At 40.4% G+C, this 24,614-nt stretch overlaps 1 protein-coding gene across 1 annotated transcript in view; it reads right to left on the bottom strand.

Annotated features, from left to right (window-relative positions):
• The window catches only part of CARMIL1 (capping protein regulator and myosin 1 linker 1), a 318,449-nt gene that overhangs the window by 103,552 nt on the left and 190,283 nt on the right, over nt 1-24,614 (bottom strand). Inside the window, exons 12-17 of the mRNA XM_060163549.1 lie at nt 24,456-24,542; nt 16,779-16,882; nt 14,300-14,377; nt 14,080-14,156; nt 11,001-11,105; nt 5,872-5,941 (exon numbers count right to left, since the gene is read on the bottom strand). Of these exons, the coding sequence (XP_060019532.1) occupies nt 5,872-5,941; nt 11,001-11,105; nt 14,080-14,156; nt 14,300-14,377; nt 16,779-16,882; nt 24,456-24,542 (521 nt within the window). The remainder of the gene's footprint in view (nt 1-5,871; nt 5,942-11,000; nt 11,106-14,079; nt 14,157-14,299; nt 14,378-16,778; nt 16,883-24,455; nt 24,543-24,614) is intronic.

Here is a 24,614-nt window from a genome sequence, read left to right on the forward strand (position 1 = left end):
GCAGATTCAACCAACCACGATATACTACTGTAGGAGGTATTTAGTGAAAAGAAATTCACGTGTAAGTGGACCCATGCAGTTCAAACCTGTGTTGTTCACGGGTCAACTATATATATACTGTCATTTCCAAGAGAATGGAAATACTTGCATTTCCAAATAGTTGCATGCATTATATTGCTTATGTCCATCCTGTGGTGAAACATTTTCCATTTTGCATTCCACACCCAGCCTAACAGGAAAGTGATAGCAAGGGGTACAGCAATGATGATGCTCAACACACACACGCAAACCCGCCTTCTCACCTCAAGGTGAATGACTGAATGGCTGAATGACTATCAAATTGAGTGGAATTGTCTGAAAAGTTACTAGTGACTTGCTGCAATGTCCTACTTGTTACAAATTTTAATATCTGATGCTCTTTTTTCTACTCATCATCAAAGCACATTGCAACGAATATGGCATAATGTGCAGGTAAATTTCTCCTTAAAAGGACCAACTCCCACATCCAGACTGCACCAAATCCTCAGTATGGCTAGCCTTTACGTCTTCTCTGAAGTATCAGAGATTTTCCTCTCTCACCTGGAAGGAGATTAAGCTTGAAGAATTCAGTCCCAGCACTGACTTATTCTTCCCTTGAAGCATGACTATGAAGTAATAAGATTTTTAAACACAAGCCAGGATGCATACACCCATTGCCTCCTTTCAGGCAGAGGGGTACATGGGGAGAATGCATATGAATGTCAACATCACTATCACCATATATAAAGAGTTTTGAAACTCTTGTTTTTGAACTAACCTTGAGGACAAGGGAACATACACATTTCTCTGAACATCTGCACAGATGCTAAGTCCTTACGCTTTGAGAGTGAGTTGGGATCAGCCAGAGGCCATTCAGAGCCTGGCCGTAGAGGTAATGCTGTTTTGTGTCCAAAACCAGGTGTGCCTATAAACTGATGAGACTAATTATTCTTGAGAGATTTAAAACAACTTTGAAGGTGATTTTTTTAAAAATAGTTTCATAAAGATAGTTACCCTAGGCTTGGTATTATGCCAAATACTATCTCAGCAAACTATTACAGTCGGCCCTCTGTGAAATTTCAGTCCTAGGTTGGTTGAATAAGCAGATGTAAAACCTGCAGATATGGGAGCCAACTGTATTTATTGTACTCCACTATATTACACAGGGGACTTGAGCATCTGTGCATTTTGGTATCTGTGGGAGCTCCCCGAACCCATCCCCGGCGGATACTGAGGGATGACTGTATAATCCCCATTCCACAGGTGAAAAATAAGGGCTGGAAGAAGGGAACCTCTTGGATTCCAAAGTGCCCACCCTTTGTTTGCTATGATACTCTCTTTCCTTCCATGATTACTTGGAGTCATTTTCTTATTCTTCTCAAAGAAAACTTTTCTGATACTAAAAGACCAAGAAAATGAAATGATAACATAATTAATGTGAAACAGGTAAGTTTTTTCTCTAAGTAGAGAAGTTATCTGTAAATGAAAGGTTAATTTCAGTACTGACTAGCTGAGCCCTCACAGAGCAAAAGATTACAGCCCCAAATTTTGGACTGAAGTTTCTAAATATCCAGGATGTTTGTGTCGTAGGAAAGCAACTCCACAATTTATAAATATCTGCACGACACTTTTTTCTTTAATAGCATGAAGTGTGAATCTCTCTCATTCAAACTGATGAATGTGAAATGCCTCTTTCAGGGCAGTACTGAAGTATAACACACCAAGAAAGGTAAATGTGAAGAGTAAAGGAATCAGTAAATGGTAAGAACAAAATAATTTGCTTAAGGAAAGTTATTCTAAGTTTCCTGTCTAGACACTTTTAATTCCTGTTTCAAGGTTACAGTCTCTCTCCTCCAAATAAACTCAACCACGATTTTAGATGATGGTCGTTTACTTTCTATGACACCCATATAAACCTAATTTTAAAGTTAATCAGTGGAGAGCAGCTGTTTTATAATAAAATAAGTAATCTATTTATAAATATGAAAAAAATTTTCAACGTATTTCACATTTGTTCTCTGCTTCCATGGTTTGGGTAGACTATTGCACTTAGAGGTATCTGTAGGGGGCACTGAACTCATACAGTGTCCACATCTAAAACTCCCCAGTATTATACAACAGACATTTGACCTTTTAGGTCTGTCAGTCCCTCACCTTGAGTAAGCCACCCCTGTAGAAATGACTTCCCGAGATGATTATGGCATCAGGGTGAAGCTTCTTTCCCCCCAACCCACCACAGGTGGGGGCATTTATCTGATCATCGGTTTCTTTTTATTCATCATCAAGTGATGAATTCTTCCATGGTTTTGACTGGCATGATAATAAGAGTAAAGAAGGCTGTGTCTACTGTGGCTAACTAGAGAATGAACAGAAAAAATACACATATGCATAATTTTAAACTTCCAAGTTAGTGAACGCTTTTTTCCAAGAGCATTACATAAATTCTGAAGCAATGAATGATTTAAGGAGTAGGAGTTAATACTCTAAGTGCCAAGCATTCTAAACAGAAAACACTGTAACTTCTAGTACCTTTATAGGAAAGAGGTTTACTGTATCATGGAGATGAGCAAAGTGAAACCTAGTTAAACTTGGACATCTAGCTTTAAGAAGAAAAATGTCACAGGACACCTTAATTTACAAAAATAATTTTGTGTTTCATTAATTTTTATGAGCAGCAATACAATGTGTGACTTAATAAACATGGTCACCAGTACTGTGCTTCAAGCTGTAAGATGGTGCAACATGGCACTAAGGTAGTATTAAGGGGTCCCCACCTCAGCAGTATCATTTTATCATATAATTCATAAATGAATGGCCAAAATGAAGTTGGAATTATCATCACAATAATGGTCAATCCTACCATCAGAATTTGATCTGGATTCCTGCTTTATTAAGAAAAATTATAAAGGAAAAAGTCCACTAGCATTTGATGGATCCACATGAAACTGCCAATAGTCCGCCATTTTTTTCTTCCATTTGTGTAAAATATTTTTTTAACATCTTTATTGGAGCATAATTGCTTTACAATGGTGTGTTAGTTTCTGCTTTATAACAAAGTGAATCAGCTATACATATACATATATCCCCATATCCCCTCCCTCTTGCGTCTCCCTCCCACCCTCCCTACCCCACCCCTCTAGGTGGTCACAAAGCACCGAGCTGATCTCCCTGTGCTATGCGGCTGCTTCCCACTAGCTATCTATTTTACAGCTGGTAGTGTATATATGTCCATGCCACTCTCTCATTTCGTCCCAGCTTACCCTTCCCCCTCCCCGTGTCCTCAGGTTCATTCTCTACGTCTGAATCTTTATTCCTGTCCTGCCCCTAGATTCTTCAGAACCTTTTTTTTTTTTTTTAGATTCCATATATATGTGTTAGCATGTGGTATTTGTTTTTCTCTTTCTGACTTACTTCACTCTCTATGACAGACTCTAGGTCCACCCACCTCACTACAAATAACTCAATTTCGTTTATTTTTATGGCTGAGTAATATTCCATTGTATATGTCGATGGACACTTAGGTTGCTTCCATGTCCTGGCTATTGTAAATAGAGCTACACTGAACATTGTGGTACATGACTCTTTTTGAATTATGGGTTTCTCAGGGTATATGCCCAGTAGTGGGATTGCTGGGTCATATGGTAGTTCTATATTTAGTTTTTTAAGGAACCTCCAAACTGTTCTCCATAGTTGTCTGCCATTTTTGACCCACAGAAATGTCAGTTTTATATGGTTCACCAAATATAACTGTCTCTGAAAGTTATTCTGAATAGGATCACAAAGGAGTTTAAAAAAGAAGCTGTGTGACAATCTAACACAGTGTTCTTTGGGCATATGGTACCTATCAACTTATTTGAGGAGAAAATGTCTAATTGTATGATATTCTAATAATTACTAGTATTAACAACAATCGGGAGAGCATACTTTGATTATGACTCTGCCATTAGTCAGCTGGATTATTTCAGCTTCTTTAGACCTCAGTTTCCTCATCAATAAGCATGAGAATCAGATGATCACTTATGTCCATTCCAGTTTTGATTACAGAATTAAATGAATGATGTTATATTGGTAGCAATCGTGATCTTTAATCAGGATAGTAAAGCAATGGGTTATTGCTAATTCAGTATTTTGATCTAACAGCAATCAAGGTTATACCAACTTGCTTTTTTAATAGAATAACCCTTTCTATCCTCATTCGTCTTACGCCTTCCCTCATAAGGAATTTTTATTATTGGCACGCCCTTAATATTAAGTGCTGGTAAACAAATAATTAATTCATATTGCCAGAGCTAGTTTCTGTTTTACGGTCTGCCTTTATAAATGAAAGAGCATTAATTTGCACATGAAAGTTTCACAATGCCAGGTTAGGTTTTTAGGATTTTCCCTTCCCCCCACTCCCCCCAACAAACAAAAAGACTAGTAAATCACACACAGTTGGCGTTCACCCCAGCTCAAAATTAATAAAAAATCCTAACAATTTATATGGCTGCACTAACAATTTATATGGCTGATTTCAGACTTGTCAGTTTCTAGAATTTTCAGAGAGGTAAAGCATTAATCTTCAATATTTAGTGTTGGCTTACTGCCCAGCAGTTTGATAGTGGCTAAAGGAAACACAAAGCAAAGTAAGACACAAATACTACCTTCCATAAAGCCACAACCCAGCTGGGAAAGCATACAGGAGCCAATTTAATAATTGTGCAAGGCACTACACGTGGTTCAGTGTCCAAATGCATGTCACCGTCATTAAGTACTAGACAATTAGAAAAAAATAAGACCACAAAGTGCTGAAGCAGTCAGGGAAGAAACGTACAGACAGATAAGCAACAATAGGGAACAACCTTTATAGGTACCGGACGATCTAAGCATCACATTTCAAAGAAGAGCTCTTTTAAACCTCATAACAACCTACACGGAGAGGCACTAATGTTGTTTCCTTTTTGCAAATGCAGAAATTGAGATGTAATGCTATCAAGTAATTCACCCAGGATTGCATAGCTAGTCACGGCCAAACTCAGATCAAACAGTAGGAATCTGATGCAGGTACAGAGGAGACAGCATCTGAACTAGATCCTCAAAGAGAGGGAGGCCTTGGGGAAAAAGAGGGACATGGCAGGAGTGTTCCAGAAAGAGAGAAGAGTGGGTATAAAGGCCCAAGAATAGGAATGAATAAACTCCCACCTCCAGCCCTGAGAAAAGGCACCACGTTTGACACGGTGGATAAAGTCAGGCTCTAAAGAGCTGAATAGTTTGTACCCGGGTATTTTCTTACTAATCCCCACACAAACTAGAAGTTTCAAGATAGCGAAAAAGTTCAGGTACCCTCTAAAATGTAGAAGCTTTTAGTCTCAATTCTTCTGTGTGTACTTTGATAGAAACTGCTTGTAGTTCCTATAATTTTGAGAAGCATCTTAATTTTCCTGCTTTAAAATGAAGATATTAAAAAGCAAAATTAATGACAAAGATCTTCCCTTTCACACTCTCCAAATCCAAGTTAGGCTGTACACATCTTGGCCCCTGCAAGGAAGGCTGCATGGTACGATTTTCCTGATGGTAAAGCTAGTTTAAGGCTTGATATCTCCAAGTTTCATCATAAAATACTTAAGCAACTGGCAGGAAGAAGGGGAGAAAAAGAAAAGTCATTAAAAGCACATTTGACTGCTTTCTGAATGGTGTTCCGTGGCTGTTTGTAGATAAAACTGACAATATACAGAACATCAGAAATTTCTATAAAGTGTGTTATTCTGCTCCTTGTATACCGTCTGGAATCACAGTATCACAGTTTCCAGGAAAAAGACAAAGCAATTTTCAGGCTATTATCTATTCTAGTGCATCATCTAAAGGTGTTCTTACCTCACAGTTGCTGAGATCAAGAGAAACTCTCTTCAAGTTATGATTACAAGCCAGGCCCAATAACAGCGCTCTGAGGGGAGGAAACACACACACTTTAGATAAAAATTCCACTTGTTGCTCTAAAAATGTGTAAGCACACTAAACAAAACCCAGAGAAAGAAGAAGGCCTTTTCTGAATCACAGGTCAAGCAGCAAGCAGCGTCTCACTTTTTAAAATGCCAACTGCATTTCCGCCCACCAAGAGTAGTGACAAAAATGACAGGGAAACACTCTTCTGTTTGACACAGAGCAGGTCCCTCATAAATGCGAAACCCGACAGGGTTGCTAATTCCTAAGGAAATAAACCAACAGTGCTCCTAATTGCACACTGAAATTAAATTGTGTTCATCACAGATAAACTGCCCCCTGCATCTGCTTGAGAACACCTTTAATAATGTTTAGAATATTATTAGGCAATTGTTATTAGAATAGCAAAGTAAAGCTAGTTTTCCCTAAGGGTTATGTTAATGGGGGAAGGCAGGCTCTAGAGTATTCCAGGATGTGAAATCATATCTAGATGAGTTTGTTAAAGGACTTGCAGAGGTGGGATGGGTAAGGGTGTACAGCATGGAAGACAAGGTACTAGTCTCGAGTTTGAGTGCAGGATCCTGCCTGTCTATCCAGCTACTAGCTGGGCACAGGATAAACACCATCACCGCTCTGCAAAGGATTTTTCTTAACTGCTTATGGAAGAGACTGGACTCATCATGTGGATCTCTTAGGTGAGAGAATAAATTAACTCCACTTTTACAAGTCAGTCCTATAAAATCCAACACCACTGAACAGGCTTGAAACAAAAATTTCATACAGGCACCCACATCCATTAATTACACCGAAAGGAAAAGAGACCCTCAACTAGGCCCTGTGAGGAGTACAAAGATGAGCATGAGAGGGCTGCCAATCTCAAGCAAAGGAAACAAATATGTGTGCAAATAACCATAATGCAAGGCAGACAGTTGTAAATACTACAGAGTAGAACCAAGGCAACTGTCACCGGGGGGTGACTACCTGTTCTCTATGTTCCCAGGAAAGGCACCTCTACTAGCAGACTCCAAAAATACCCCAGGGGAAGGGGGAGGTGGGAAAGTAGGGAATTACTTCATGCCAAAGTCTCTGAGATTTTCCCCCATCCACTGATTCTCTGGTCTCATCCACTGAGAGCGAATCCCCGAGGTGGGCAGAGCGCAAGAACTTGGCTGTTCCCAGCTGCGAAAACAACCCCTGTGGGTAAGAAGGTCGAGGAGACTGCGTGCCTCTTCGTCTCTTCGTTCCTTTAATCCAGTTCACTGTCCTCTCTTCTAAAACACTATCCTATGAAAAAGGTTGGGCATGTCTCATCTGTGTGTGTGCCTCTGTTCAATTAATTTATTCAAGTGTTTCTCTTTTCCTAAAAAGTGCCTTTTCGCCCTTTCTTTCTTGGGGGCAGTATTGAGCTACTGAAAGCTATTGGTACTAAGAACCAAAAGGCCTGTCCTCAGGTCCCGATTCTGTTACTGAGCACTGGGTAGCCTGAAGGACATCACTTTTCCTCTCTGTGTCTCAGGTTCTCATCAGCAAAATGGGAGAGTCAGGACATTACCAAACAGGTCCCTACATTTCTAAGTTTTCAGTTTCTAGGACTTAGCCACATATTTTAACATGGTATTTGTATAATGCTTAGATGGAGGGAAAACTCCTCCTACTTTTCTGACGAGTAGGTTAAGGACAAGGAAATAAATGGTGTCCTTTAAGATACTTAACTACAGAAGGCCAATGATTAAGAGGTAACGACTCATGAGACAAATATAAATAACCCACAGAAACTGTCCCTAGTAAAACAAAACAGAACAACTACAGCAAAGCATCACAGGCTCTGGGGGAAAACTCCATCACAAGGTGTGTTGTTTATTTTAACCCAGAGTGAACTGCCTTCACATCGCCATCCTCTTGGTCCTCAATCATTAGCGCCAAACTGACTAACAGAAGAATTTTTTTGTTTGTTTGTTTTTTTCTGCTTTATAACAAAGTGAATCCGTTATACATATACATATGTTCCCATATCTCTTCCCTCTTGCGTCTCCCTCCCTCCCACCCTCCCTATCCCACCCCTCCAGGCAGTCACAAAGCACCGAGCTGATCTCCCTGTGCTATGCGGCTGCTTCCCACTGGCTATCTATTTTACGTCTGGTAGTGTATAGATGTCCATGCCTCTCTCGCGCTTTGTCACAGCTCACCCCTCCCCCTCCCCATATCCTCAAGTCCATTCTCTAGTAGGTCTAACAGAAGAAGTTGTATGTCATCTCCACGGCTCTGGCAGCGTCACCATGGTCTTAAAAAGCCCTGAAATACTTTAATGTGGACAGAAAAGAGCCTCCAAGGAAAAGCACAATTATGAAATAAGCAATTACATCGAGAGAAGTTGCATTGCTTTAGCTTTCTCTCTTATGGCTACTGATCTCCCTTTAAGAAATGAGGGCCTCCCTCTGCCCCTCTTGGTGCTTGGGGATACAGTGTGGGTTTAGGAACAGGATTGAGCCAGTGTCCGCTGGCTGACAGCAGTGGACTCTGCAATGTACCTCCCAGAGCCCCCTCAGCTGTCGGTCCTCTTTGGGGGCTGCCTCAGCCCAAGACAAGTGCCTCGCCCAAGGTCACATCTGCTTCTGGGGCAGCCTGTATCCAAGGACTGATCAACACAGGGGTATGCAGGCCCAGCCTCGTCGCCCAGCTCAGGGACATTCTAGCAACAAAGCTCCCATCGGGTTGGCTGAGGTCTTCACTGTGATAGCCCCAGTTCAACTTGCCCTCTGTCCCATCCTGCTTTCTTCCTGCTCCCCCTCCACAGGTGGGATTGCAAGAGCACTTCCTAATAAACATCCTACATGCTAATCTCCATCTCTAACTTGGCTTCCCAGAAAACCCAACCTGCGATGGCAGTGAGTTTTCACAAATTACTTAGCTTCTCTGAGCTTCCATTTCCTCAGCTGTAAAATAGGGATAATGATACCTTCCCACGGCTGTTGTCAACACTGCAGGTGACAGTTTGTGGGTAAGCACCCAGGTGTGTGTCTAACTTAGGGCAGTGCTTGGCAAGTTCCTTTCCATCCTCACCCCCTCACAGGCAAACCCAAGCACCTCAGTTTTGTTATATCTTTTCAAATTATAGTATCACATTAAATGTACATCCAGAATTTTGTTTACAGAATCTTTGGCCATGAAGACTTTTTCCTCATATTAAAATTTTTACTGAGTAAAACACAGACCTGAAGAGACTACGGGCATACCTCATCGTATTACATTTCACAGATACTGCGCTGCGTGTTTTTACAACTTGAAGGTTTACGGCAATTCGCATGAAGCAAGTCTATTGGTGCCACTTTTTCAACAGCATTTGCTCACTTCACGTCTCTGTGTCACATTTTGGTAATTCTCACAATATTTCAAACCCTCCACCAGCAAAAAGATTACGACTCGCTGATGGCTCAGATGATGGTTAGCACTGTTTAGCAATAAAGTGTTTTTTATTTAAGATATGTACATTTTTTTGGACATAATGCTATTGCACACTTAATAAACTACACTATAGTGTAAACATAACTTTTAAATGCACTGGGAAACCCCCAAATTTGTGTGACTCGCTTTATTGCAATATTCACTTTATTGCAGTTGATCTGGAACCAAACCCGCAACATCTCCGAGGTCTGCCAGTACTGATTTATTATTAAACATTAACATAAGTAACAACAGGTCACAAGATTTAACACTGACCTATAATAAAGTACAGCAAATCCAGTGTTGTTGTGGTGAGGATTATTCTATAAAATCAATTGTACTAATCAATGAAGAACTACTCTATATTTCACAGGAACCAGCAACATTGAATTAGTATACCATGTACCTATCACTAAAACTACTTTGAATATGCTAATCTCCCGCTGATATGATGGGATAAAAGCAAGTCTGGTTTTGCTTTCTACTCAGTGCCTTCCTGGCATCTAGTCTGTTGTAAATGCTCAATAAATATCAGTTGAATGAATATGGTTAAATTATAATGGATCCCCTTTAGAATATTGATGCTGATAGCTTTATTAACATCCATACAGTCTAATCATGTTTTTGCAATTTGCAGCTATTATATTTAGAGATCTCTATTACAAAGATTCAATTCTTCCTCTTTTTTTTTAAAAACAGGCCGCTATAACATCAGGCTTTTTTTTGCACAGGTGGATCAACTGTTCTTAAAGGCATCCATTGTTTTAGTCATATGGTACTTTGTAGAAAACTAATCAAGAATTTCACACCTCTCAAAAAGCAAAGAAAAGGCAACTTACAAATTAGATGATTAATTTTCTAGTAGAACGAATAGCAGACATTGATTTTAACATTTCATACAAATTGCAAGGGAACAAATTGAATGCTGATTTACATGTCAGCTGAGGAAAGGAGAAATCTGTGCATACATTTGAACACACCTGACAACGTAGATATTCAAAACTACTTGAAAATGTTCTTTTGACTCAGAGAGAATTAGATTCTATAGCCCTTTTGATTATTTCTGGCAATGGTGAAAAGAAATTCAAGGATAACAAATTATTCTAAAAAGTTCAACTTTACCATGACACCTACACTAAGGATATTAACCCATAAGTTGCCTGCCAAGTAAAAATACCAAACAAATAGATACCTAGGTAATTCAGAAAACAAAGCACCTAAAAATTGTTTCTGCTGCACGCATGTGTATAGCCTTTGATTACTACTGTTAGTAGAAATATTGAGAATAGATTTTAAAATGCACACAAGAATATACCTAAAATGGACTGAACAGAGGTCAAAAGAAAGGTGATGGTACCCAGAAACACAACTTTTATAGATCAGTGACTACTGCCAAGGTCACAAACCAAAGGAAGATTTTTTTTTCATAGAAGATGCAATAATATCAACAGCATACAATGTACTCAGAAAGAATTTGACTTCCTTTGTGACCCAAAGTAAAAAGGCATTTTTATCTGCCTTGTCTGTCTTAGGATTGTACGTCTTCTTCCCTTCCCTCAAGCACATTCCTAATAACAAATTGAACTTTAAAAAGCTCTGGAAAAAATGAATTCAACACTCACTTTAAGGGCTCAGGAGACAGTTTTGTGCCTGAAAGGTTGATTTGCATCAGAGCCAGAGAACTACTAAAAAACTGCTTGAAAGATGGGGGTGCTTCTTTTCCTTTCCTGAAAAACAAAACATGAGAGTCTTACATGCAGTTAAACTTCCATCTCTGCACCCCACTTCCACATTGGCACAATTATTCATCGGTAAATTCAAACCCTGTGAAATAATCCATGAACTGGCTGTGCTTCAGTAGAAATTTAAAGGTAAAAAGAAACAAAATGTCTGAAAGTTAAATAAATTAATTCAGTGTACTTTCGAAAATTATGTAGGAGAGGTTAAGAAATGTCATTAAGTCTTTAAAACATTTTATTCCTATTCTTTGTAGCCAAAGAACTCATTGTGTTCCCCCCCCTAGTTCTTCAGGAAACTCCATATTTGAATTTTTAAGAAATAAGTCAAAGAAGATACATATTTCTCACCAACTTAAAGAGCCTTCCCACTGGGTGGCATCAGATTGTTAAGGATCACTACCTGTGTTTGGCTATGTTTTCAGATGCAGCAGGTCACAGACGCAACGGGATTGTGACCAGATGTCAAGTCTGATTGGCAAGAAGCCTGTATGACAAGTATCCTACTCGGCTCTTATATCCATATCACAGATCTAATTATTTCAGGCCAAATATTAGAATAAAGACAAAACTCCAAAAAGAAATGCTTATAACCTCCAAATACGTCCCCTTGCTATTCCAGTGGGAAGTATATGAATCAAATCATACAACTCAATAAGAAGACAGAGTCATTTAAGAAAAGATTCCAGAGTCAAAATTGGAATACGAATGCTTTGTTTGTTTTGTTCTATCTGATAGAATTGTTGGAAGGTCTGAGTAAGTACAGCACTTAGCCTGATGCATTGTAAACGCTTATTCAATGAGAGTTATTCATATTCTGTGGAGGGAATCATAGACTCTCAGGGCAGAGGCCGTCCTAGGGGTCGAATTCAACCACAGAACATTCAACAATATTTTACGTACAGAGGTCTAGGAAACCTGTCAATATTTGAAAAAGGTTTTAAAACAGGACAATTTCAGGCTGAGAAGAAATACCTAAGCAACCAGAATATCTATTTAAGAGGATGAAAAATACACTTAAGAGGAAAGAGAATTCTGGTAGAATACATATTAGACGTTTCAAAACAACTATGGTCCCCGACAGACGCTTGTATATCGTGTTCATTTTCTTTTTTTTAATTGAATAATTGAAGTAAAGGTGAATTACAATGTTGTGTTAATTACTGTTGTATAGCGAAGTGACTCAGTTATACATATACATACATTCTTTTTCTGATGAGCAGACTTTGGCAGACTTCAGAAATGGGGTCTTGGTAACATGAATAAATTGAGCGTGGCTAGCAGCCAAAATCTCAGGAAAAACAAAAAAATTAACCTGCCTCGTATTCCCTGAAGTACAATGGGATGTGAGTGGAAGTGATGTGTGTGATTTCCAGAGACAAGTTTTACCATGATCCTTTCTCCTCTACTATGTGACTGTCAACGTACTAGAAAGAGGCTGCTCTGCCTCCCAGAGTGATGTGGCTAACGCATAAGGCACATGTCGCAAAATTGCTGTTGCTGAAAGCTGTGGAGAGGGTGGTGGGTTAGGGGGATCATTTGTTACTGGAACAATCTGACCTATCCTGACTGCTACACTTATGAAACTATCTGTGAACCAAAGTATGAATAGCCTGGCTAACAATCCACAACTCAGTGTAAATGCAGCAATTTCTACGTAATTACTAAGGGCTTTCTATGGTTATATCTAGGTAAGGTAGTGGGTACTAAACAGTTTAATCACAGCCTCTCATTTGGAAGACAAGGAAATTTGTTAGCACAATTCCAGCTCTATAAGCTTAAAAGCTCTACTTAGGACCAGTCATTACAGAATTCACAATAGTATGAATTCAAAAGAGCTGATTAGATGAAAATCCTTATCCCCTACGATATCATTTCTAACCCAGTTCCTCAGTCTATTATAGCTCCACCAAAGCATGGCTTCATAAGCTGACTTCAAATACATGAGTGGTCTGGGTGGTCAAGTTAATACCCTCTAAGGCCTTTGAAATAAAGTATCTTAGAAAACTCTCAACTTCTCCCACCATTTTATCTTGTACATTTTACTCTCTCTGATCTTATCCTATTGAGGTATACGTGGCATATTTTTGCTATCATAGACATTTACATACTGTAGAAGTAATGGACCAAGAATACTTTAAAATATAGAATAACTCACTATGAGGCATAATTGTAGAATAAAGCATGCTGGATTGTGAATTTTCCAAACAAGTGACTGTTATCCCTTTGAATATGTAAAGTTTTCAAAAAGTTAACCAATAAAAAAGGAGGCATTTCTAATATTAAGCAATTCTCCATGTTATTAAAGAGCATATAATGACTAAATATTGTTTACGACTTGTGGTAATAATTACAAATGCTAAGTGTTGAACTGTATTAATACACTAGATGCTTCCAGAATTCCACAGTTACATAACCCATGTACTTTTCATAATGTTTCTGCATTCTGCCGTTCTAAGTTGCTGCTGTGTGTGAATACTTTTGCTTCTAATCTACTGCCTGATTTTGCAAACAATTCTAAGTCGGGAAGGTAGAAGTGAGGTACTTAGGCGGGCCCTCCACTTCTACAAATCAGAATGCATGAGCTCTGGGGTGACGATTCTCTTAATCTCCCAGACACAGTTGATACTTAATTCAAAGTGCATTATTGAGAAACACCCATAGAAGTTTCTAAAAGGGTCTTTACCATATTAAGAGAGAATGCCTGTCCACATATGAGAAAAAGTACATTATTACATCGTTCATATAGGCAGTCTGGAGTTATTGATAATAACATTGTCCTGCAGGGAAAAAAGATATAATAAAAACTTGAACTTTCAAGGTCTAATATTCATAGATAATGATTTAGGACCATCCCCTTTCATGCACAACATTCACCCTTTATCACTCTGTTTTCATCTCACTACAACTTTCTCTGAGAGAAAGACACTCCTAGATGAGAATGATAGCAGGAATAAATCCATACCGGTGAGAAAAGACAGTTCTGGAGAGATTGAGCACAGCTAAGTACTGAAGGCAGCCACGGAGAAGAGCTCCACAGACCTGGGAAAGAAACAAGGCTCTCTTATTTTCAAATATTTCTAGGACTCGGAGAATATTTTATTGGGAAGAAAGCCCATTGTTTCCCATCTAAATATGGGACCCCCGTATTTGAGACCCCCCCGAGCAATATAAAAAAATATTACCATGTCCAGGGAACATTCTGTATTGGACAAATCCAGATGAGCAATGGCATTTGGCTGGGCCAAAAAACTGTACATGGACTTGAATAAAAAGCAAAAACCAAATATGTTAGGATCCAGAAACACACATGCACACACTCGCGCGTGCACACACGATGTTAAGTTAATATTTTAAAAACAAGTTGCCCAAATCCACTGAGGATCATCCTCTGCTCTTCCCAAGAGAATGGCAGAATTTTCTGTCATTCCATTACCTTCCCTGAGAGCAAAATCCCAAAGAATATTTTAAAGTATGTTTAAGTTTAAAAAAGGCCAAATGGAGTCCTGGCTACCAAACCCCCTTTTTGTTACACATGGCTCAGTTTTCCTGATTAGCTCCATTTTTATTACACAATTTGGAACAGTGCTAATTAATTTTAACTGCTGAGATTGAAATACCACCTGAATTGCAGCCACCCTATCAAAATGCTAATCACTTTTGAAAGTGTTTAAGGAGCCACTAATTTGAATTTGAACCACAGGATGGTGGTCTCGGGCTATACTCTCTTCAGTTCAAGAAAATAATTTTTCTATCCTTAGTTACTTCCAAAATCTAACAAGAAAGGGCCTGACAGCACTATTAGGCTTTTTATTTTTTTCTTAATCTCACTTATAACTAAGACCCTCCAGTTTCTAGAGTGTCACAATGCCTAAACTATACCCTCATCCCCATGCAAGGCTATCCAAACAATAAAATGAACTGTTATTCTCTAATAGCCCTGTGTGAGCAGGTGGCGCCAGTATCCACCAATAGCCACCAAATCCCAGCTCCTGCCACCAGGCAAACAGCTGAATTCTGCTTTGCTTCACTGGATGCCACGAGATACTTGCAAAAACAAACAAGCTTACATTGAGAGGTCCTAGTGCTTGGCAAAGACTCGTAAGTGTAGCAGCTTAGCTATAGATGCTTGAGAAAACTCTTGACCAAGGAATTCAGAATAGCAAAAGACTGGCCTGTAAATGTTTTAGAATAACCAGACATACAATGTACTGTATTATGAAAAGTTCTGATTCAGAAAACTAATCTTGTTCTGACTTAATGAAGATCTGATTCTGTCTTTGCCTGGCCCTGTGAGTTTACTCCTGGCCACCAGCTGGGGAAGCTCTAGTCACCCTCAAGTGGTGACAAGACCCAACCTGGCCAACACTTCTCCAGCAGTCCCTGCTAGGCTGCTCTCCTGGAAAGCACAGGGCCAGGTAAGCCCCTCCCTGCACCTGCTGAATGGCTCTCAGAACCTCAGCCTGTCGGGGCTAGCCCACTGTCACTCGGCTTCATCATTCCACTTGCCCTTCCCCAGAGGCGAGCTGGGACAGGGCTCCTGGCTGGCTACTTTGCTGTCTTGGGTGACCATCAATGCCCCTATGTTGGCACCCTTCTTGTTTAATCTTCAGGCTCTTCTTTTACCTTTCTCTCTATCCTGCTAGTTTGTCACTGTAATGTTTGGGTGGTTTCACATCGGACTCCTTGTTTCATCTTGGGAGGGAGCAGATTTATGAATCATCAGTGAAAGTGACAACTACAATTGGACAACACACTGAAAAAGTCACGGCACACCAGGAAGCAAGTACTAATATTATGTAAATGAGTTCAAGTGTAAGGGAGAGGAAAATAACTACAAAGAGGGCTGTGGCAACATTCCCTGTCTTACAGGGAAAGGAAAACAGAAGAGAAATGAGAATACATGTCACAGTGTTTTTCACTCCCATAAAGCAATGGAATGTAAATTAAGGTCCTTTGAAGAGGTCCATGTGCTGTGGGTCCCACCCCATTGGTAAGGGAGCATTTCTTCTAAATTCTATCCTGTGACTAGAGGGGACTATTCACCCCATCTGGCAATGAGATCATACCTAATTCACTGTATCAATAAGATCTGCCAAACATTTATATTACTGATTCAGCTGCATGAAAAATCTTGTTATAGTTGAGGGGAAACTTTTTGCCTTCACACTCAAACTTTCAAGAGTGGCCTCAGCTCACTCCTAACCCTCCCCCTCTCTACTGTAATCATGGAATATGGGACTGAAGTTCATCCCAATATCCCCTTTCCATCACAAACCATGTTTTTAAAAAGCCACCAGTCTTCTTAACAATATTATTTAATGATGAAATAATTCATTTTACGTTTCCAATCTTTCTTATCAGGCAATTTTAACAGGTGCAATAATGTTTTGAAGTGGAGAAAAAAATTCCTTCAGAAAAAGTATTTCCAAAAAGAATTTAAACTTCAACAATCTTAAGTGAGGGGGGATAAAATCTCTAGAATAGGCTACATTTAGTAAAGGAAGGCTCTGGAACATTTCTCTAAAACTCTTCATAAGCTCATGACTAAATGATTTGAAGGTGTCATGATAAAGGGAGATGTGGGGAAATATGTTTCGAAATTATTCCAGGGTTAGTAAGTACAGCTTCTTTGAAGATGGCAGTAAGGAAAAGAAAACCTACCGAGAGGTCATCTCCGCGAAGGATGTTCCCTGAGAGGTCCAGATGGTTAAGAGTGGTGGCGGTCAACAGGTTGGCACTGAGTGACTGAGAAAGGCTATTCACCCCTGCAACATTGATGAGATCCAGACTCAGTTTCCACTCCAGGAACCAAAATGAGGTTTGTGAGTTTCTTTAAATGGTCTAGCAGCCCCACCAACTTGCAGGACTGAGGTTAACCATAAGTCCTGTCCCCAAAAGGCAGCTCTAGGATGGTCTTTTGACAGGAAGAACAGGTTAGTCACAGACACGACCAACTCACCGAGTAGGAGAAAGAAACAGAATCAACTTCATTTTGCTCTACTTCTAATGATGTGGAGGGAAAGGATTTTACTTTGAAGTCTTAAAATGATGCAAGCAGTCTAACTGAGCATTTTCGTCCTTCTCTTAATCCTGCCAGGTGATTCTTGCCTTAATGTACAGTATTGAAAGCATGCAGATGCAAATTCAGATACTTTAGGCTATTGAAAGTACTTGGAAGTTAATACAGGAATGTACTGCTCTACTTAACATATTATATACTCACGGCAAAATTTAGATTGAAATGGACTTTACAAAGAGCTAATGACATGTACACAATGGAAGAAGCAATCAAAAGGAAAAACTGATAATTAACACTCTACACACTATTTGTATACATAACATAAATGGTTCAAGTCAACTGAAATAAACTGATAATACCACCTCAAAAAACAAAGAATGAACACATGAGGAGGGTAAGATTATTCTGTGCAGAGAGAGGTATGGTCTACTATCTGTGGGCAACAGGAATTGAAACAGGCCTGTTAGTCAGGAACTTGTGGTGGGTAGATTTTCATCAGGTCACTTCAAAATGGGAGCCCAGAAGAGGCTGGTCCCTCCCTGGGATTCAAAGAGGTCAATACACACAATTATCACTGATGATTATTCTTCAGATAACTGGGATATGGATACTGCAAAGCTCTTCATGTTTCTACTGAAAGTCCATGGTTCTAAATCGTATACTTTGGAAATACGGCTATTTCTAAGGTGGGTATACTTTCACAAATCATTCTGTTTTTCTTGTTTTTCAGTAAAATTCTTCGTGAAAATCCCAGCCTATCTTAACCACCCGAAAGGGAAAGAGGGAACGGGGTTTTTGCCTGCACATGGACAGAGCCTTCATCAGGATAAGGGGCGAGGGTCAGGCCAGAACTGGTCACGGCTGCAGGACCCAAGGAGGCACTCCAAGAAAAAAAAAAAAGCTGAGGGTTACAAGTACTCTGCTCCACGTTTAGAATGTTTGGTGCATGGCACTCATGCAGGGGTTACTACCTCATCCTTCAGCTTTGGAGAGTTACAGAGAACCAACTCCAGTGTGTGTCCAATAAAGGCTACTGAGCCATTTCTTGATGGTGAGTGTCCATTTGGATTTGTAGAGAGAAGACTCAGAGGCAGAGAGGGGAAAATGTTTTACTTAAGTACATGGAAGAATTTCTTGGCCATCAGCTCAACATTTATTAAGCGCTCATAACGTGTTTATCAAATGCTGGGGATTCGGGAGATATGTGTAAATAAGACCCATTCTTTGCCCTCAAAAAGTTCAAAGACCACCACGAAAGAAGCTAAATAAATTCCAGGATGAAAAGCCAGTGCTACACGAGGAGTATTTATTCAATACAACAAATCTTTATTTAAGGCCTACTGTATACCAGGCGTGGGCTTCTGAGACCCAGGGGATACCCTTTTACCCTCTCAAAGCCAGTCCAGTGGGAGACCCAGACAGTTGAATAATCATAATGTAGCGACGTCACTACTATCAAAGAGGTAAGAGACAAGAGCTTTGCAGTGAAGGAGGCAGAGATTTGTATCTAACTGTGTTAGATAAAAGGAACTTGCAACGGCCCACAGAAAAGGTTAATTTCTGGAGGCAACTTATATGATTGTTTAAATGACCAACTCCCTTCAGTTTGTCCTGTTATTGGTAGTATCAATGCATTTTGAAATGGAATAATCGAGTCCAAAACCTGTGGAAAATATCAGACTCTCATCAAGAAAATCATTTTTAAAATTATGTCCCTAGTGGGGTATAACAAAACTCAATAAATAAATTCCGAAATTAGAAGGTGAAATTAGCCTTGACAGCAAAACGCTCCTTGCCAAGCGTGGGCGCTTGGCAGTTGGCCAACATTTGAATAGAACTGGGAGAGAATCATGTTATCATGATCAGCTTCAAGCTACTGAAACAGAATGAAGGATTTCCTCCCCCACCTCTGGAGCCTACATCCACATGAGGCCTGTGTTAATAACACACTAATAGCAGGAAATCACAAAAATGTAGGATGGAAAAAATCAGGGCTCTTCCAACCCAAACTAGGCACAGATTTTCATGCTATTGTCGATTCTGGTTGTCTAGTGATTTTGACCACTCTTCATATTTATTATTGGAGTGTTTACAGCTGGAGAAAGGTGGTACCAGATGGCCCTGCACTGACATAATCTGGCAACCAGCAGGACATTTACTAGAAATCCAGAAAACTATCACTTAGCTAACATCTGAGGAAGAGAAAGGATATTTGGAGACAGTGTGGATGTCATGGGCAGATTAAAAAAAAAAATCTGTCTTGAATTATGAGCCATGAATATAAATGTTTTCGTGGAACAAAAATACAAATGTGAGTCAAATTCAGCAAAAGCTTAAAACTGCCATTTAATCTGAGTTATTCTGAACCTGCAAAACCTTTCAGATCCTTTGTGACAGTCTGCAAGAATACTGAAAACCTTTAAGAAATCAATTTTTTAAAAAAACAACATTTCAAGATATACATCTTAGGAAGGGCAACTTAAAATTCTTTGGGTCACGTTATAAAACAATATTAATTCTCAAACACATTCTATTGCAGAGAAGAGATAAAGGTGTTGATCTTTATTTGTGAAGGGTATAGGGCATGGGGAGCTGTCCTGATTCACAAGGAAGTTGAAGAACCCAGCTCTGCCTAGGGACTCTGCCCACTCTCATCACACTGGAAGGGACAGGGCATCAGTGAGTGGGTGGCACTCAGGTGCCTCAGAAGCCAAACCTGCCCTCAGAAGGATCAATGATCACAGCAACCCTCTATCTGTCTTATAGTAATTAACAAATAAGTTAAATAAATATAATCAAGTTTAAAAACAAAAAAACCTCTACCTAAAAAAAGAGTTAGACTTATGAAGCACATAATAAATGATTAACATTTTAATGTGTGGAGAATTCAAATGAATAAAGAAAAAAATTGACACTCTAAACAGAACAGTAACAGAGGAGGGGGGACTAGCAATTTCCTCCAAAAGAAATACAAGTGACTAAGGAACAAGGCGGGAAAAGCTACTTAAGCAATAACTGAAGAAACTAAAATTAAAATATCAGAATACTTTTGTTCATATGCTTGATAAACAATTAAAAAAGAGAACAATATCTACTGACAGTGAGAGTGTAAAGAGGGTTATATGAAATACTTGGAGGACAACTCGACAATAAATATCAGAAAAAGCTTTTAAAAATGTTTGCAAACTCTTGGGCTTCCCTGGTGGTGCAGTGGTTGAGAGTCCGCCTGCCAATACAGGGGACACAGGTTCGTGCCCCGATCCGGGAAGATCCCACATGCCGCGGAGCGGCTGGGCCAGTGAGCCATGGCCGCTGAGCCTGCGCGTCCGGAGCCTGTGCTCCTCAACGGGAGAGGCCACAACAGTGAGAGGCCCGCATACAGCAAAACAAACAAACAAACAAAAATGTTTGCAAACTCTGATCTAGCAATTCTACTTACAGGAATTTATCCTAAAGAAGAAATTAACACATGACCATTAACTGGATATAGAAGTCATTTTAGTGTTCTTTGCACTACTGAAGAATTTTAAATGATCTAAATGTACAACAGATCATTTAAATAAATTAGGGAACATTTTGCATACGCTGAACTATGGCATAGCCTTTGAAAGTGGACCAAGTATTTACTGACATAAATGATCACAATTTACTACAGGGGGCAGGGGAGGAAGCTTATGCGATAGTAAGCACAGTATAATCGCATATATGCATGTAAGTGTTTTTTGTAGGTATGTATATAAATAAACTATGTACAGGCAGAAAACAGTGTGGAAGGATGGGTACCAAGTTGTCAACAGTGACAGTCTTGTAATGGCTTGGTACTGGCATTACAAGTAATTCTGCTTTCTCGTTTATACTTTTCAGTATCTTCTAAATCTTTACCATAAATATGCAATGCATCGATAATCATCAGAAAAAAAAGGTTTTTATGAAACTAATTTGCTGAGGTAGAACAGTGATAACAAAAAGGGACCACACACTCTTAGCTTTAAGATCTGTAGATGGCTTCAGGCAACAAGACAGAAAACACTGGCTCCCAGGGAAATGTTTCCCTTTGGAAAGTTGCTTTTATGCCTTCATCTTAAACATGTGGGTACAAATGTGTGCACATAAAAAATCATGGGACGTATGGAACCACCCCCAATTTCAAATCACTCAGTGAAACTGTATGGTCAGAATAAAGTATGACTAGATGGACAGAAAACCATTCCGGGACCACTTTGCTTCACCCACGCATCCACGACACATTTAGTGAGAACTTCCAGTGTGTTGGGTGCCAGGGACATGGCAATGAATGAGGCAAAGCCCTTACCATCCAGAACCTCCCAGGCTAGGACACAACCAAAATACAATGGGAGACGCACTAAAACTGAGGAATTTACAAATTCCTGTGCTATGGAACACAGAGAAGGGAACATCTAGTCCCACAGGGTGTGGTGAGAGGAGGCTGTCTGAGAGGCTTCAAAGGGAAAATGAGACAGAAACTGAATCTTCCAGGAGCAGCAGTCATTCACCAGATTTGTAGGTGTGACACTGCGGTTGTCCCAGGAGAAATAAAAGCATATAAAAACACACAACAGAGAGAGGGGAGGAGGGAGGGAGGGAAGGCGGGAGGGAGGGAGGGAGGGGAGGAGGGAGGGAGGGAAGGCGGGAGGGAGGGAAGGCGGGAGGGAGGGAAGGCGGGAGGGAGGGAGGGGGAGGAGGGAGGGAAGGGGGAGGGCGGGAGGGAGGGAGGGAAGGTGGGAGGGAGGGAGGGAGGGGAGTAGGGAGGGTGGGAGGGAGGGGAGTAGGGAGGGTGGGAGGGAGGGAGGGAGGGAGGAAGGAGAGGAGGAGGAGAGGGAGAGGGAGGAGAGGGGAGAAGGAAGAGGAAGAAGATGATGGCGGCAGGGACAGCACGGCCCTTTGTGCCAAAAACTGCACTGTATGCGTATTAACCCATTTAATCCCACACCTCTGATGAAGCAGATGCTCGTATTTCCATATTACAAATGAGGCAGGTACAACCAAGAGATTGTAAAAGCAAATTTATAGTAAGCAAAAAAGTTAGGATTCAAACCTAGGCAATCTGCAAGAGAACCAGCCATTGCTACACATACTGCCCTCAAAACATAGTGATATAGTTAAGGAATGGGAAATTATTCAATTCAAGAAACTTTCACTGAACACCCACAATGGTCCAGGCACTATGCCAGGTGCTGGAGATACGGAGATGAGAGATACAGAGGCTGCAAGGAGAGCCCCCTTCAAGTAGGGAAGACACCACATTTATACAATAATGTTAGATATGATCTAGAAAGGAACGAGAAATTGATTCTGTTGAGGCCTCAGGAATAAGACGTCTCAGAAGAGATGATCACAGACGAGGGTTTTATAAAATAAACTGAAGCTCTCCAAGAATATTTGGAGATGTGTGAGATAAGAGAAAATATATATGGGTCTCTGCCTCCCATGCCCGTTCCTGGCACAGAGCTCCTCAAACCCTTGTAATTTCCTAGGTGATAAGAGCACTAGAAACATCCCTTGTTCTAATATTTGTCTTTGACCTTGACACTGACCCAGGTCTCCTTAAACTCCTGTAAATTCTTAAGTGGTAAGAGTATTAGCAGCATCTTTTGCTCTAATGAGGTAACCCTGGTAGGCTCCTGGATGGGGGCTGGTCACCAGGAAGACCAAGCCATGCTGAGAAGCCCCACCCCCACCCATCAACACTTCTGCAGAAAAGGGAGAGGGTCTGGAAATGCAGTGAATAACTGACCACGCCTACGTGATGCGGCCTCCATGAACATCCCAACGGTATGGGGTCTGGAGAGCTTCCAGGTTGATGGACACATCCACACCAGGAGAGTGACACACCCCGACTCCACAGGAACAGAAGCTCCTGGGCTCAGGACCCCCCCCAGACCTCGCCCTAAATATCTCTTCATCCGGCTGTTCATCTGTACCCTTTATCATACCCTTTAATAAACTAGTAAAGGTAAGTACGCGTTTCCCTGAGTTCCGCGGACCACTCTAGCAGATTAACCAAACTCAAGGAGGGGGGTCTTTGGAACCTCTGATAACCTGGGCGTGTGAACTGGTATCTAAAGGCGGTCGGGGGGCATGGCAGTCTTGTGGGACTGAGCCCTTAACCTGCAGGATCTCGTGCCATCTCCAGGTAGATACCGAGCTGAATTGTAGGCCACCCAGGTGGTGTCACAGAGAATTGCCTGTTGTGAGGGAAAAACTTCCACACATCTGGTGACCAGAGGTGTCAGAAGTGAGATGTTCTGTGTGAGTAGTAAAGGAGATGCACAGGAAAGAGAAACACAGAAGGCAGGCAAGAATGGAGGTTTTCCCTATACAAGATGAAAGACAAGTTTTTCAAGCAGAATACGAAGTGTATACAAAGGCACGGCGTATGCAGGGAGATTTTAATTATTATTGTGACGGTGCTGATGTAGCAAAATAAGAACAAAACTGAAAAACTGAGAGGATGGTGAGTGGAGTCAGGAAAGAACCTGGGGAAGGAAAGGCAATTTCCAGGACAGGAAATAGAGCAGGTAGAGCTACAGTGGTGACTGGGACTGGGCAGTTAGACCCAACTGTTTTCTGTGCAGCTGACAGTCCATCTGGAGGGGAAGGGGGAACGGGGAAGTGGGGATGCCTGATGTCTTTCCAAGGATGAACCAAGAAAAACACAACCAGTAGTGACCATTTTGTCATGTAGAGAAATATCGAATCGCTATCTCACGCACTTGGACCTAACAGAGTGTTGTAGGTCAATTATACATCAATAAAAACAAACAAAACATTGCTAAATCAAAAAAACAACAACAGCAAAACACAACCAGCTACCTCTAGGAATGTGAGGCAGGAAGCAGCCAGGTGAGCGTTCCCTGACTCAAAGTTTAAAAAGTTGGAGACCACAGGCATACCTGAAAATTATTCTCTACTCTGAAAGCATTTCACTTTAGAACACCAGAAGTCCAATCAGATAACTTCTTTATCTTAAAAGTACTTAAAAGAGTACTATAATACACATACAGATGACCCCTGAACAACGTGGGGATTAATCTGCGTGTAACTAATCGTCAGCTCTCTGTATCCACGGTTCCTCCACTTCCACAGATTTAACCAACTGTGGACCGTGTACTACTGTAGTATTTACTGTTGAAAAATATATGCATGTAAGTGGACCCGGGAAGTTCAAAGCACATTGTTCAAGGGTCAACTACATTTTTAAATGCAGATACACAACAAGTATTAATTCTAACTATGTAAGGTACCATGGGGCAGCAGAAATATTATAGACACAGTTAAGTAAATAAGATATACTGTACCTTTAGGTGACAATGAGGTTTTAGATAAATTTAAATGCTTTAATCCCTTTGGGAGTTTGGCAAACTGAATACTTAAAGACGACACACCTGAGAAAGAAAGGGAAAAGGGGGATTGTTAGAATTTTTAAGTTGTTAGGATTGCTTTTGTTTTACAATGCC

The sequence above is a fragment of the Lagenorhynchus albirostris genome, chromosome 10, assembly GCF_949774975.1.
Source record: "Lagenorhynchus albirostris chromosome 10, mLagAlb1.1, whole genome shotgun sequence".
In the NCBI taxonomy this organism is placed as follows: domain Eukaryota; kingdom Metazoa; phylum Chordata; class Mammalia; order Artiodactyla; family Delphinidae; genus Lagenorhynchus; species Lagenorhynchus albirostris.